This window comes from Eretmochelys imbricata, chromosome 14 (genome assembly GCF_965152235.1).
Source record: "Eretmochelys imbricata isolate rEreImb1 chromosome 14, rEreImb1.hap1, whole genome shotgun sequence".
In the NCBI taxonomy this organism is placed as follows: Eukaryota; Metazoa; Chordata; order Testudines; family Cheloniidae; genus Eretmochelys; species Eretmochelys imbricata.
The window spans coordinates 14,904,220-14,920,037 of NC_135585.1; the positions used below are offsets into that span (position 1 = coordinate 14,904,220).

At 48.4% G+C, this 15,818-nt stretch overlaps 1 protein-coding gene across 5 annotated transcripts; it reads right to left on the reverse strand.

The window, feature by feature from the left end:
- Positions 1-337: 337 nt before the first annotated feature.
- Positions 338-15,613, reverse strand: MIF4GD (MIF4G domain containing). 5 transcript variants are annotated; one of them, XM_077833007.1, is made up of 7 exons: positions 15,435-15,613; positions 10,161-10,312; positions 9,232-9,365; positions 4,437-4,546; positions 3,489-3,644; positions 2,433-2,525; positions 338-1,414 (listed from the first exon to the last, which is right to left on the reverse strand). In XM_077833007.1, exons 3-7 carry the CDS (start codon positions 9,311-9,313, stop codon positions 1,187-1,189), a joined length of 669 nt encoding a protein of 222 aa, XP_077689133.1. In that variant the 5' UTR covers positions 9,314-9,365; positions 10,161-10,312; positions 15,435-15,613; the 3' UTR covers positions 338-1,186. The 5 variants fall into 5 exon arrangements, with proteins under 5 accessions (XP_077689133.1, XP_077689132.1, XP_077689136.1 ...); XM_077833006.1 differs by having other exon boundaries at positions 15,114-15,613; XM_077833010.1 differs by lacking the exon at positions 10,161-10,312.
- Between the last annotated feature and the right edge of the window lie 205 nt (positions 15,614-15,818).

Here is a 15,818-nt window from a genome sequence, read left to right on the forward strand (position 1 = left end):
TCCTTCTCTTGTCCTGTAAAAGAGCTGCTAGCACTTCTGTACCTGTTGTGCTTTGCTAGAAAGCACAGAGCACTTTTGCTCACTGCAAAGGAAAGACCGATTAGTTTGAGGAGGAGGATGGGGAAGAATTCAGTACCACAAATTTTGGCCTCTGTTTTGATTTAAAAATCTAATTCTGTGCTCACAAGCAACTGTGCCACTCTGTACTAGAGGAAAACTAACACATGGCAATCTTACAGAAGAGATCTTCATGCCCTGTTTGTAGCTACCTCCATAGTAGCCCAACTCCCTAGAAATGTTACAGAGCAAGAGCTCTGTGGAGAGAGAAAACATGGTGTTCATTAGTGTAAAACTTTTATTAGAAAAAACCTCCATAGAACACATTATTTCCCCTTTACCTGTCCCTTTTGTCAACAGAAATGTACAATATTGAAGTTCATTACATTGCTTTTTAGAAAAAAAATTCCATAGTGGTTACTATATAAAACTCATAAAAACAGTTTCTAGCTACATGTGCTCAAGGAAATTGCTGCTATGACGGATGTACACTGGGTGGTGTCTCCTTCCTCCAGGAGCAGGTGTTGCTTCTGCTTTCCATAGGCACCCAGCCTCCCAGAGGGCAGGGTTGGGAGAAATAATAATTGATTGCCCATGTAAAGGGCCCTTGATTTCACAGGGAACAAGGTGAGACTCATCCTGGAGGACTGTTTTTAAAACTTGGTTTGTGTGTTATGGGCTCAGATTCCATGTGGCATAAGCAGCAAAGAGGGGAGTTTTCCAAATAAGCTGCGAAAGCTTTTCCTTCCACTTGTCTTAACTCGGTTGGTGGCTGACAGAGTTGATACAAAAGAGCTGACCTCAGTATAAACCATTGGCTGTGCTTTCCTGACTGCTACTGTAAAATGGTTTGAGAGGCATTAATTAACATGGGCCATAGATAAAGAGAGTGGAAGCTCTGACTAGGTTAAAACTGCCCTTGCCCCCAAATCAAACTGTCCCCTGTTGCAGTCCAGCAGACACAGTACAAAGGGTCTACTGGGAGTAAACAATATAAATCCTATTTAGAAAAAGCATTAGAAAAAATGTTAACTTAAAAATATCTGAAACATAATTGTGACGTTTGCTCGTGAAAGTGCCAGGGTGAAACTATTTGAGCCCCTGGGTGAGAGTTCTGGCTGTGGAAGGTTTAATCTGTGACTTCACTGTAATAGTATTTTTGAGCTGCATCTGTCATCTTCCAGTCTGCAGCCCGGAACTCTATGATCTCCAGCAACAGGAGCTGAGAGAGCGAGCTGAGCCCCTCCTCCAGGAGAAAACCATCTCGCAGAAGGGAGAAGAGCTCATCCATTGGCTGGGAGTTCATCTTTTCCAGCTGTTCACCAATGCGGTGCAACTGCAGCACCAGACAGTCCACCTTAAAAGAGGAAAGGAAAAGGCCACCTTAAGATGGAGTGTGGGCCTATGATGTTTCTAAATAGAGCTCCTGCCCCAGCACCTCTAAATTAATCCAGGCTGGTTCTCCCCACCCTGTTCCCCTATATTTCTACTACATCTACTCTTTGTTGCCATCAATCTCTGGTAGTGACTAGGAACCTGAATGTTGATAGCTGCTTGGAGGGGGCTCTCTCAGAAAGAGGTGTCTCCATGAGATCCCACAGCTTCACACATGAAATTACTGAAGAAACATGCTGGCAGCAATTCACACCATTAGACCCGCATCAACTCATACTGAGGGTCCCAGCAGGTGGCAAAAGCTAGATCAGCATTTCCTCAGAGCTCCTTCAATGGGTGCAGTGTAAGCACCTGAATAGAACAGACAGAACTGTCTGAACCATGCTCTGTTTCCAGGGTGATTTGGATTCTTTTGACCATATGGTGGTTGCTCTCACAACTAACAAGGAACAGCAGCACCTGTGCTATGAGCAGGATGCTGGTAAGGCTGAGTGCTTGAAGGGTATGTTGTGGTAGGATGCCAGGGAGAACATCAAAGCAAAAGCAAAATTCATGTCCAGTGGCTTATGAACTTTATAACAGTCCTTTGGTTGTTTCAGTGCTTTTGGCATTTCAGAGGCTCTGATCACTGCACAGCTACATCAGCCACAGTCAGATCTGGAGCTTGAACTAAAAATGTTTGGAATGAGGGAGGAGAATGTAACCTTGGTTGCAACATAATTATGGATGCACCAGCACCTCCATAATTCCTCCATTCTGGGGCTGCAAGGAACGTCCCACCTTACAAGCCTCCCTTGTTCCCTACCCCACCCCACTTACAATAGGTATGAGGGAAAAATAAGTTCTGTTTGGCTTTATGCCTCCCTTTTGGTCCAGACATCAGTTCAAACCTTTCTGAGCAGCCCTCACAGGACAGTATTTTTGCCAGTCACTTGGCTGTACAAACTCTCCTTGCATGTTAGCGTCCCACCAGCACTCACCTCCTCCTCCTTCTTCAGGCTATCAGGTTGTGCCAGTCGGAAGAGGCATTCATAAACTGGGTTCACCAGCGCCATCATGGGCATGTTGTTCACCTGTTAATGGGACGGATGCACATATCAGCTCATGGGTAGAGGAGGAAGAGTTTTATTTTTAAAGAATTGTTCCTTCACTGTTCTCAAATGGGACGGGAACTGCTCCCCTGGAAACCAGTCACAGTGTCACTCTGGCTCAGAGCTCCTGTTAGCAGGATTTGCCTAAGAGACCATATAGACACATCTCTCTTAGCCAGAGGACCAGGGATCTTTGCATGGGGCAAAGGTACCAACAGAGATGGGACAGTGATGCAAAAATACACATTTTCCAAAAATATTTGGTTATATTTTAAAATTAATTCGCTACACCCATGCTTTTTTCCCACATTTCAAATGTGTTCACAGTCCTTTCGCCTTCACTGCCTACCAGTATCTGAGCCCATGAGTTCTATGACCACAAAGCTCCCAGAAAACTATTTTCAGTATGCATGCTGGGAGGGCTTTAGCACTCATCCAGTCAGGGAACAGGAAATAATACCATGGAACTTCCCCAACCAATTGCAATTAAGCAACGAGACTTGAATTTAGAGATCAGTTGGAGCAAAGAACTCCAAAAAGTGTGTGCCAACCAACGAATAAAGGTGTGTGCACCTGTTCCAGGAGCTGTGAGGGATGCTAAATTTGTTCAAAGTTTGTTTATTAAGAATTATTTGCTCAGCTCTATATACCAACAACTCTTCCTTCATCCCCTACTTTATTGATAAGGGGAACAGCAAGCAATGGTCTCCAATATGCAGAGGGCAACATAACAATAGTGAAGAGCCTGAACTGTAATGTTTGAATGCAGATCCCCAGTCCACACAAAGAGTAAGGAGTTCAGAATCAAGATTTTTGGGTTTAGCCACAAAATTCAGAATTCACTCCAGGTTCCAAACTCTGGCCCCTAACTCTGGAGGGGTTTGGTTCAGATCCTCTTTAGCCATAAGGCAGCAGATAGGGATGTCCTCTGCATAGGCACCTTACCCTCAGGTAGTCAAAGATGTTACAGATGAAGGTGACGTAACAGATCCATGCCTGGGGTGAGCGGGCTCGCAGCTCTTCCCGGTCCTTATACTCCTGTTGCAGTCGGTTAAGCAGACTCCGTCGGAAAATGCTCTGGCCCACCTGCTTGCTCTCTGCCTACGACCCCAGAACAGTGAGGAAAGCGGGGGGGGGGAGACAATGTGGGTACCCACATTACTAGCGTCTTTACATATCACTCATTATCAGACTCCCATTGTTGCACAGAGAAAGACGACTGGTGGGAGTCTAACTGCAAGCGGAGTTGAGGCTACTGTCATGGCCTGCACATCCCTTCCCATTCTCATCCTCTATTTCACTGCTTCACTGGAGCTAGAGAATCTCCTCCCAGCATGCAGAATTCCATAGGCCAGACTCACTCCTGATCTTATGGAAATAAACCTTTTATATATGCTGGATAAGTTCCTCTGCCATGAAGGCCACTGCCCCCAAGATTAGGGAACCCTCTTCCAGTTCAGCCTGAGAAACTGCACTCACAGACAGGGGCAGGTTTGGATTTCTGCATATCTGTGGCAGATGGGGCAAGTGGTGGTAGCCTCCATTAAAACATTTACAAAGACAGAGAGCAGCTGGTCTGGTGATCAGAATGCAGGACTGGGAGAAAGGAGGTGCTGGGTTGTATTCCCTGCGTGACCTTTTGCAAGTCTTTCCTTCTGTGTGCCTGAATTTCTGCTTTCTTTGAAAAGGAGATGATACTCCTCTAGAGGGTGGCATTGGATGACTCAGTAGTGCTAGTAAAGTGCTTTGCAGATTAAAAGTTCTCTGTAAATGCTGTAGGACTGAGGCAGGCCCAGCTGAGATGCCAGGGTACCCACTAGCACTAGCTGTGATCCGGAAGGGCAGGCTGTGACTCACTACGGATTTGCTGTCAGCATGCTGACATCCTCTCACCTGGATGATGGTGTAGCAAATGCGCCCAGCCTCCTTACTGAACACAGAGTCTTTGAGGGACTGATCCACGATTATATTAGCCACTTTCTCCAGGTCTACACTGCTGGGGTCTGCAGGGAAAGACATGATACCGTCAGCATAGCACACTCACTTCCCAACACTGCACAGATTCCCAACTTCACACCCTCCCTGCTCGTGCTTCAGACCACCAGCAAAGCAGCTACGGTGCACATGGGAGTGTGTTGAGCTACCATGCTGTAAGAACTCAGTCTCACTCCCAGGCTGGCAGGGACCAGAGACAATTAACTCAGCTGCTGTAGCCCCCCTACAGACTGCATCAGGGTTGGCATCTTCAGAGGGTGCTTAGCATTTTTTGGCAGAGAGACAGTCATCACAAGGGGAGGGGAAAGGGGAAAAAGAGTGAGAGTAGGGGGCTAGTTTAAATTTGAGCTGAATAGGCAAATTTTCATTATGCTTTGAATACAGATGCTATAGCTGAGAAGCCGGGCTGGCTTTTCCCTATGAGGCCTCCAACCCCAACCCCTCCTACCTGGGCTTTTCCCTAGGACACCAAACTTCCAGAAGGGGAAAAAAATGCTTAAAAAGGATGAAAAACAAATGAATATGGCAGTGTCTGTTAAGCCCCTGATGAGGGGAGGATGCTGGTAACAGGCTGAGGAGTGACCGGAGCAAGGGTACAAGAGTCAGGACATTTGCACTTTATTCCTGCTTCTGTCACCAACTCTCTGTGAGACCTTGGGCAACTCACTTACCCTCTTCGTGCCTAAATTTCTACACCTGAAAAACAGGGACAATGTCCTGTCCTACATTTCTATGATTCTATACTGCTCTAATTCACAGGAGGCTGCAAGAGTTAACGCCTATAATTGGAAGCCACAATGAACTTCACAGTTGTCACTGTGCTGCACCATCAGGGCCACCTGAGATTACATGGTGACAATGGACACAGAATTAAGATCCTTCTGGTCAAAAGCAGAAGCCCTAGCCACTTGACCTACAGGAGAATTTGTTAGTGGCACAGAGCCTAAAACACAAATGACCAGTTCTAATTCCACCCAGCTGGGAGCAGTAGTATGTATACACACAAACACATTCTACAGTTATTGTAGGCAGCACCCTTAGCGCTGCCTATAGTTAAGGTTGCCCTACAACAGTGGTCTCCAACCTTTTCACACCCAAGATCATTTTTTGAATTTAAGGGCAACTCAGGATCTTCCCCGCCCCTTCCCCGAGGCCCCACCCCTTTCCCAAAGCCCTGTCCCACTCATCCCATTCCCCCAATCCGTCGCTTGCTCTCCCCGACCCTCACTCACTTTCACTGGGCTGGGGTTGGGGTTGGGGAGTGGGCTCTGGGCTGGGGCTGAGGGGTTTGCAGTGTGGGAGGGGGCTCTGGGCTGAGCCTGGGGCAGGGGTGCAGGAGGGGGTGAGGGATACAAGCTCTGGGAGGGAGTTTAGGTGCAGGAGCGGGCTCTGGGAGGGAGTTTGGGTGCAGGAGGGGGCTCCAGGCTGGGGCAGATTGTTGGGGTGCAGGAGGGGGTACAGGGTGCTGGCTCTGTGAGGGGGTCAGGGCTGGAGCACGGGTGCAGGAGGGGATACGGGGTGCTGGCTCAGAGGGGGGTCAGGGCTGGGGCTTGGGGTGCAGGAAGGGGTTTTTGGGTTCTGGCTTTGGGAGGGGGCTCAAGGCTGGGGCTTCGGGTACAGGAGGGGGTTCAGGGTGCAGGAGGGGGTATAGGGTGCTGGCTCCAGGAGGAAGCTCAGGGCGGCTGGAGGTTGGAGTGTGGCCTTCCGCCGGGCAGCACTTACCTCCGGCAGCTTCTGGTCTGCGGTGCAGCATGGCTGCTGCTGAGGCAGACTCCCTGCCTACTCTGGCCCCATGCCGCCCCCGGAAGGGGCCAACATGCCCCTGCAGCTCCTGGGGTAGGGCACGTGGCTCTCCGTGCTGCCCCTCTCTGCAAGCATCGCCCCCGCAGCTCCCATTGGCCACAGCTCCCCTTTCCCGGCCAATGGGAGCTGCGGGGGCGATGCTTGCAGAGAGGGGCAGCATGCGGAGGGAAACCCCTGTCCCCCCTCCCACCCAGGGCCGCGCTGGCCACTTCTGGGAGCGGCGTGGGGCTGGGGCAGGCAGGGAGCCTGCTTTAGTGGCAGCCCTGCTGCACCACTGGAGATTGCGATTGACTGGGAGATCCTCTAGGATCGACCAGTCGATCACGATTGACCGGTTGGTGACCACTGCCCTACACTTTCCATTATAAGACCTGGTTTTCAGCTGCTAGCTTTGCCAAACAAACTGTTTGACGTGAAATTTTCTATGTTGGATGCCTGCCTTAGGCTGAAGTTTTTGAAATATTTCAGCTAAAATGGTTCAGCTGTTTCTAAGAATGAAATTAGGGGGAAACATGTTGTTTACTCATGTTAAAAAATTTCCTACAACTGTTTAGTTGAGATGCTGTAGTATAGGGTCTCCATGCTTTGAGGCACAGACCCACACATTTGTACACAGTCCCACATGACATTCTCAAAAGCAAATGAGGGAAATGTGGTCTAGCTTAAAATTATTATAAAATGGGTGCAAAATTGGTAGAAGGACCATAGCCAAAGAGTAGTTATCAATGGTTTGCTGCTAAACTGTGGGGATGTAATACTGCAGGGGTCAGTCCAGGACTATTCAATATTTTAATGAATGACTTGGATAATGGAGTGGAGAGTATGCTTATAAATTACATTTGTGGATAACACCAAGATGAGTGGGGTTGATAGCACTTTGGAAGACAGGATAAGAATTCAAAACGATCTTGACAAATTAGAGAATTGGTTCGGAAATCAAGAAGATGAAATTCAGTAAAGACAAGGGCAAAGCTACACATTTATGAAGGAAAAATCAAATGCACAACTATGACACAGGGAATAACTGGCTAGGCAAGAATACTGCAGAAAAGGACCTGGGGGTTATAATGCATCACAGATTGACTGAGAGTCAACAATGTGGTGCAGCTGCAAAAAAGGCTAATATTCTGGGCTGTATTAAAAGTGGTATCATATGTAAGACACAGGAAGCAACTGTCTCGCTCTACTCGGCACTGGTGAGGCCTTAGCTGGAGTGCTGTGTCCAGTTCTGGTTTCCACACTCTAAGAAAGATGTGGACAAACTGGAGAAAGTCCAGAGGACAGCTACAAAACTGGTAGAAGGTTTAGAAAATCCGACCTCTGAGGAAAGGTTAAAAAAACTGGGCTTGTTTAGCTTTGAGAAAAGACGACTAATGGAAGACCTGCTAACAGTATTCAAATATATAAAGGGCTGCTACAAAGAAAACGGTGATCAATTGTTCTCCATGTCCAGTGAAGATAGGACAAGAAGTAATTGGCTTAATCTGCAGCAAAGGAGGTTAAGGTTAGCTATTAGGAATAACTTTCTAACTATAATGATAGTTAAGTACTGGAATAGGCTTCTAAGGGTGGTTGTGGAATCCTGATCACTGGAAGTTTCTAAGAACAGGCTGGACAAACACCTGTTGGGAATGGTCTAGGTTTACTTGGTCCTGAGCGCTGGCGACTGGACTAGATGACCTCTTGAGGTTCTTCAAGCCCTACAGTTCTATGATTCTGTGCTCATTAGAAACGTGTGGAGAAATTCTCTGCCAATTCTGGCTGCACTGAGCACGCTTCAACCTAGGTCTGCAGGGACTGGTCAGGACTCTCCTTGCAACTGCTTCTCCTGGCTGTCAGAGCCCACTGTGGCAGCAGGCACAAGAATTGAGAGCAGGGAAAAAACAACGAGGAGCCCCTGTGGCACCTTCGAGACTAACAAATTTATCTGGGCATAACCCAAATAAATTTGTTGGTCTCTAAGGTGCCACAAGGACTCCTCGTTGCTTTTGCTGATACAGACTAACATGGTTACCCCTCTGAAACCTAAGAGCAGTGAGACACTCTCCCTTGTGCTCTCAATGCTCCCCCTGCTGGTGGGTCCAGGAGAAGGAGGAAGCACCCTGACTGCAATGCAAAGGAGCAAGGAATGGGGTGGCAGGGGGAAGAAGGGAGATTGCAGGAGCAAGAGGTGGGGAGAAGCAGAAGGGGAGCAGTTGCCAGAGGGTGAGAGATGTACAGAGGGCAGGGGAGGAGAATGGGAGAATATATAGGCACAAAGGTGGAGGGGGCAGAAGGCAAGGTAGGGGGGTTGGATAGGAGCAAAGGGAATTGGGGCAGGAGGAGGAGTGGGAGTGCAGAATCTGGGATTGGAGGATGTTGATTATTTGCTGAAGGGGATGGGGAAGTAGCTAGGGATGACTCGGAGCACGGGGGAGACAGACAGCAGATGGGGGGACTGGGCAGGAGCAGAGGCTGGGGTAGGAATAGGGGGATGGGGGGATAGTAGCAGTATGGGAGAGCAGAATCTGGGATTGGGGGAGAATGAATAGAGGGATGGCCGGTGGATGGGAACAGAGACAGTTTGAGGGCACAGGAGCAGAAAAATTATAACCACTAGAGGACACGCCCCTCCAGAATCTGGAATTGAACTCAGACAACTGTGCCTTAAATCTCAGGGAGGAGGTGGCAGGGAGTAGAGATTGTGTGTTCCAGCACTAGCTCACCCATGGTGGGGAAAAGGCCTTGGGGGTCAAGCAGCAGCCTAATGGCATTTCTGACGTAGCTCTCCTATTCGGAGCCATCAGTGTTAACAAGACAAAATGGCATCTGGTTGTTCAGGAATGATCTGCCAGCCAGCTTGAGCATGGAAGCCATGGCATGGGGGCTGGAAAGACAGGTGCTTGCTGACCTTTGAGAGCAGTTTTCAGTAACTGCTGCGTCTCGGTGTCGAATGACTGTATCTTATACTCTTCTTTGCCCGTGTCTCCCATGTCTGGCCTGCTCCGACAGCGCAGTTAGGGAAGTGGCTGTTAGTGGCAAACCCTGAAGAAGAGATCAAACACGGCTTAGTTAGACAGGGAGATGGGTGAGGGTAAGTGTTGGTGTTTTTGTTGCCATTTGGGGAAACGCTGGAGTACTGTATAGTTTAACCAATTCACTAATGTAAAGAGCACTCAGTTATTTTGGGGTTGTAAGATTTTTCCAAACTGCACCGCCCCAAATCCTGGGAAACCATCACTACTATTTTTTATAATCCCTTCCGTCTGCCACACTTTCACAAGGGGTTTTGGGCCAGTGGGCTCTCTTCGGTAGACCATATATTTTCTGATATAATAACCTATTTAAACTGTTGAGCTGCAACTTCAAAAACAAACAGCCCACCCAGAGGCAACAAAAATATGTTATTTTAAAGGGAGTAACAGCCTGAGTCTGTCACAGGGAAATGCACACAAGAGCACGGCATGGATCTGCTGATTCATTTGCTCGCATGTGGCTTTGAACCCACAATTCAGCTGATTTTGCTCAAAGACATAAGAAAGATTCAAAACATACGGATGGTCATCCAGTCCACCTCCCTCCTGCACTGTCAGTTAATAGCAGAGCTGCTTTCACACAGTAACATCGACTTCAGAGGGGCTGCGCCAGAGATGAATCTTGCTCACTGAGGCAAACAGAGATAGCGAGCAAATTCTACAGCCAACAACATTATTAAGTCTCTAGTCTCCTTTAGAGCTCGCAGTATTCTCCCTTGTATGAAATGATCCTAAAAACTCCTGGGTTTTCTTCTGCTTAGTTATTTTGGGGGAGTAGTCATTTCACATACGCATCCAGTCTTACCTAATGTGAGACCAGCCACTGGTCGGTGCGGCACCAAAGGTTTACTGCAGGGCTGCAGTGGCCTGTGTCACAAACACTGGGAGGGCAAATGTCCAAGTGGAGCATTCAGTGGGTTTTGCCAGCTCATCAGAATTCCACAGTCACTGTGCAAACTGCCCAGGAAGCAGATATCAGGGATTAGCGAGATGAAGGCCTATATAAGAGGTGTGCCAGAAGTAAGAGGGTATAGCCCTGCACCTCACAGCAGCCTGTCCCAAGCTGCTTTTAAGTTAGAGCAACCCCTCAATGCTCTGACACAAGCGCCATTTTGGTTCCTGGAGCAGCCCAGAAACTGGAGAGTGCAAAGGTGGGGTAAAGCCACCTTTGCTCCCCGCTCGGCTGTACCCGAAGCACAGCACAGAATCAGACCCAGTCATTGCAAGTTTCCTGTTTTCAAACACAGCAGAGACCTTCTAGCTCTCTCACAACTCTGTGTCTGACTATATTCCAGACAGCAGAACACTCTCCTGTAGTCAAACATGTTGCCTGCCTAGAGACTTGGGTTTAGATATAGTTTATACCCCCTAATGCATTTATAAGGAGATGGGAGGTCCCTTTTGGTTTTACAGCAATGTTTAATTAGCAAACATTCTCTGGTTCTAAGTTACGGAAATTCACACAAGTTACAATCTCTTGCTCCCTGTCCACAAGGTGTCTCTTCCAGGTAAACTCCTCCTTGATTTTATACCATGTACTTACTCAGATCTCTGTGTGTATTCTCAACTAAATCGTCTCCATGCCAGAACTAAAGTAATATCGTCAACAATAACCGAACTTCTGTACGCACATGATTGTGCTGTAATTGCACACTCAGAGGATCTACAAACAGCCCTAAATTGCTTCTCTGAAGCTTACAAAAGCCTAGGACTAACTCTAAACATCAGCAAAACAAAAGTTCTCCACCAGCCAGCAAGGAAGATCTACATTGAAAAAGAAGAACTGGAAAATGTAGAATACTTTGCCTATCTTGGCAGCCATCTCTCACAGAGAGCAGACACAGATGTTGAGATTCAGCAATGATGATGACTCACACAGAGCTCTGTGTGCATTCTTGATTAACCTTCTCTTTCCTAATGAGGATGTGATGTCATTCTATCAGACAGAGCTTCATGAATGGCTGGTAGGGTAAGCAGTAGTGGTAGTCCACTTTCCGATTGCTGAGTCTGGCCTGGCATTTTGACACACCCTGCGTGGTAACACTGTGCAGCACCTCCACCTTAGGCTGCAAGCTAGAGCGCTAGGAGGCTACAGGATCTGGTTCTCCCCTAGCCTTTTTCCCCTGAAGCATCCCACCATTGCTAACACAGGAACAGCTAGCGGCCAGTGGTCACCTTAGTGTAGAGAGCCCATAGCTGCTGGCCTTTTTACCACTGCATCAACTAACCCTGCTCAAAGCAAATGCAGATAGCCTGATAGTAAAAATGCCAGTGCTGTGTCTATCAAATGATCCTACTGTGGTTAGCACTGGTGGGATGTATGGGGAGAAAAGGGCCTGTGAAGACCAGCCATGAATGCTCAGCGTAATAAACAACAAATCCCAGTTGTGTTCACTACTCCTGAGTCCCATCATGTCTCTATTCCAAGGGACACTGCAGCATCAATGACTCTCAGTGCAGTGAAGATCACAGAGCAAAGGGGAGCAGGGTATACAACACCCAAGTCTTTAAATCAAGATTGGGCATCTTTCTAAAAACAAGATTGCCTAGCTCAGCCACAACATATGGCACCAGTTGTCAAACTTTTTGAGCTGAGCCCCCAGTTTGAGTTACAATTTTTGGTTGCTCTCCCCAATACCTGAACCTCCCCGCCGCAGATTTTCAGGGTGGAGGAAGGTGTGTGCAATGGTCTTTTGGGGCGGAGCCATTGCTGGGCACGGAGGTGTTGACACTGACTCACAGGCTGGGTGGCCCACTAAGATAAGTCGGGTTTGGAGGTGGCACTCTCTCCCCAAGCCCCACCACCCACAGCCAAAGCCTGAGGCACTTGGCATCACCACTAGCACCCCCGAACGTTCCTCCGTGCGCCCCCAACATGAAAACCTCTGACATATGGGCTCTATGCAGGAATCAGTGGATGAGTGTGCCTGGCCTCTGGCTACGCAGGGGGTCAGACTAGATCAGGGGTTCTCAAACTGGGGGTCAGGACCCCTCAGGGGGTCATGAGGTCATTACATGGTGGGGTCGCGAGCTGCCAACCTCCACCCCAAACCCCACTTGCCTCCAGCATTTATAATGGTGTTAAATATATTAAAAAGTGTGTTTAATTTATTGTGGGGGGGGTTGCACTCAGAGGCTTGTGATATGAAAGGGGTCACCAGTAAAAAAAAGTTGAGACCCACTGATCGTAATGGTCCCCTCTGGCCTTAAAATCTATGACTGCATTCAAGTATCTGCCACCTGGTCCCAATACCCCTCCCCCTTGTTAACTTCAGCATTTGGCAGTCATTCAGTAGTGGCCAGCCACACAGCCTGACTCCAGCTCCTTGTGCAACGCAGATGGGCAGGAACAGAACACAGAGGCTGGGGCAGACACATACACTGTGGATATGAAGAATGGAGCTTCTATTGATTGACAACCAAACACCCCCATCATAGGTGCTGACTCCACGGATGCTCTAAGGCTGGAGCACCCATGGAAAAAATTAGCGGGTGCTTTGCACCCACCGCCAGCCAGGCTCCCCCGCCCACCAATCAACTGCTCCCCCTCCCTCCCGGTGCCTCCCGCATACTGCAGAACAGCTGTTCAGTAGCATGCAGGAGACGCTGGGAGGGAGGGGGAGCGGGGATGGGGTGCTCTCGGGGGAAGGGGCAGAATGGGGCAGGGAATAGGTGAGGTGGAGTGGGGGCGGGAATAGGTGGGGCCAGAGCGGGGGCAGGAAGACGCAGGGTGGGGGTTTAGGAGAAGGGCAGGGTCTGGGGCTGAGCAGGGGTTGAGCACCCCCAGGGAAAATTAGAAGCCAGCGCCTGTGACCCCCATTGGCCTCTCAGGAATTTCAGGCCACAGCTTGAGACGTCCCTTCTTTTATTAAATCCTCTAAAGACTCAGTCACATTTCTCCTCTCTTGGTCCTCTCTCCCTCTGTCTCCTACCACAGACATCTGGGCCAGAGCACAGTTGCTGCTCATTCTCCAGAAAGAAGAGGATGAGAGTGTTTCAGAGGATGTGTGGTGAGAGCACCCAGAAGTCAAGCGGGTTGGCTGGAGAGAAGGCCCAGCACTCTTACTAACTGTGCAAGCACTCAGCTTCATCTGAGCCTGTTCAGGTTTCTGGAGAATAGGAGGGTCTCACCCCTCCAAATGGGGATGAGCTGCCTGCTGCTGCCAGCTGAGTGCAGAGTGAAGCCACTTACCAACCCCAGCATGTGGGCTGCTGCCCTGGCTAGAAGCACATCACTCTGCACAATGCACCTTCATAGATTTAATACTGCCACAGGGAGGTGAGGGGGGGGGATGAGCTCCTGCCTACCTTCCACACCCAAACACGGAGCTTCCCAGGCCTGGATCAGAGATTCTCAGAAGCCCAGGAGAAAATAACTCAATTTAAGATGATAACAAGTGATCCCACCAGTAACATGTTTCATCTGTCCTTGAAGATCCTTTATCCACCACAGAAGAGTCATTACATGGCTGCTGGGGAGGAGCAGGATAAAACACAGGACTTGGTACATTTGAAACTGTCCCAAGCAACTCAGTTTGCTGCTGGTTCCTTGGTATATTTTATAACACTGCTGTGGGAGTCCCACCACCACTACTCCCAACTATGTCCTGTCAGTCCAATACCAGCCTCCCCACATTAGAGCTCAGAGAAGGCTCCATACAAACAGTAAGAGTGAGCAACAGGATTGAGGTTCCCTCACTCAAGTGACTGACTATAAATACCCTCCCCAAATCTTGGGACTCATCTCCTGACATGTGGGCAGGAAAAACAGTAGGGCAGCATAACAGGGCTCTCCCAACACTAAAATCTCTGATTCCAACTAAAACCACTACAAAAGAGAGGAAGGACAGTCCCAGTGATTTGGATGCTAGCCTGGGACTTGGGAGACCTGGGTTCAACTCCCTGCTCTACTACAGGCTCCCTGTGTGACCTCAGGCAAGTCACAGTTTCTCTGTGCCTCAGTTCCCAACTGTAAAATGGGGATAACAGCACTGTCCTGCCTCATAGGGGTGCTGAGGATAAAAACATTAAAATTGTGAGGCGTTTTGATACTTTGGTAATGAGAGCCATGAATAAAAGATAGAACAGGGGGTCAAGATTTTCCCCTTGCCAGGACTAGGTTATCTATAATGTGTGTGGGTGTGGCTGGTGATAATGGTGGTGGGGTTGAAGGTCCATCCTGAGAGAAGGGGTTAAATACCCAGAACTTGATGTGGGTTGATTTACTTCATAACACAATTTTAGGGGCATGTCTCTCTATCCATTTACCTTTTAAGAAGGAACCCCATCACCAGGGTACCTAAACAGCCACCTATATATTAATTTACAGCAGGGGAACACTTTCAGCAGGAGGGGGGGAAATCAGGATATCAATGTAAATTTCAAGCATAAAACAATTATGAAAGTGCCTGCCCTATCACCTGTTTTTAGGAATTTATCTATCTAGGATAGCTGGTTAAGAGAAAAAAGTGATTTTAGGCCTCAAAAACTCCAGAAAAATTGCCTCAAATTATGGCCACCATTAAAATTACAAACTCTCTCCCTAGATGAGGAAAAAACAACGAACAAAAAATTTACTGAAAAACCCTAGAACGGGATCAAGGAATCAGGTGTTTGGTTTGCTTTAAAAGCAGGACAGCAGTCGAGAAAGTCAGCAGAGAAATGTCCCGGCTTGAAAAATAATTGCTACTCCACCCAAAAGAAGCAAAAGTTTGTTTCTGAGCAGCCCAGCCCAGACAGATTTGCAAATATCACCAACCTGCTCCGGCTTTTCTCTTCACTCTGCCAGAGAGTTTTTTTCAGGACTCGAGCGCTCGCATCTTTGGTGCCTTCTTCGCATTAGAGAAGAACCGCCCCTACCCCTAATTCTTCTTGCTTTCAGGTTCGGGTTTTTGGAGATAGATCAGGAAAAAACCCAGCGCCAAGAACAGCAGCAGCAGAAGCAGGAAAGGCAGCAGTTCAAGCATGGAATGCAAATGCAAGATAGGCATCCTTCATACATTCGCCCCTCCACCAGGAAAGCGCCCTGAGAGACCCCAGGCGGCACAATCAGGCGGCAACTCTCAACTGCTGCTCTTACTTTTCAGCTTCTTTGGGGTCAGTGATTACCACCAGACGGATTCTTTCCATTGCAAACGCGCGGGTTTCCTCTTAGGTCATTTCCTAGCAGCCAGAGCCAAGGGGAGGAGGAACTTGGGAGTGCTGAAACAGCAGCGCCACCGCCTGGAAGAACCAGGATTTACGCAACCTTCTGCATTCACCTATCCATCTCTTTCCTTGCAACCCCCTGCTCTCTTTCACCATCCTACGACTTGGGGGAGTGAGGGTCAGAGTGTGCCCGTTTCCCTCTGACTCAGACTGTTGTCTCCCAGTCAGAAGATCTCTTCGTCCATAGCTGTATTTTAATACTCGGTTTTGACCACACAATCTTTTGACTTTTCTATGAACTTAGCCCTAGCGAAAG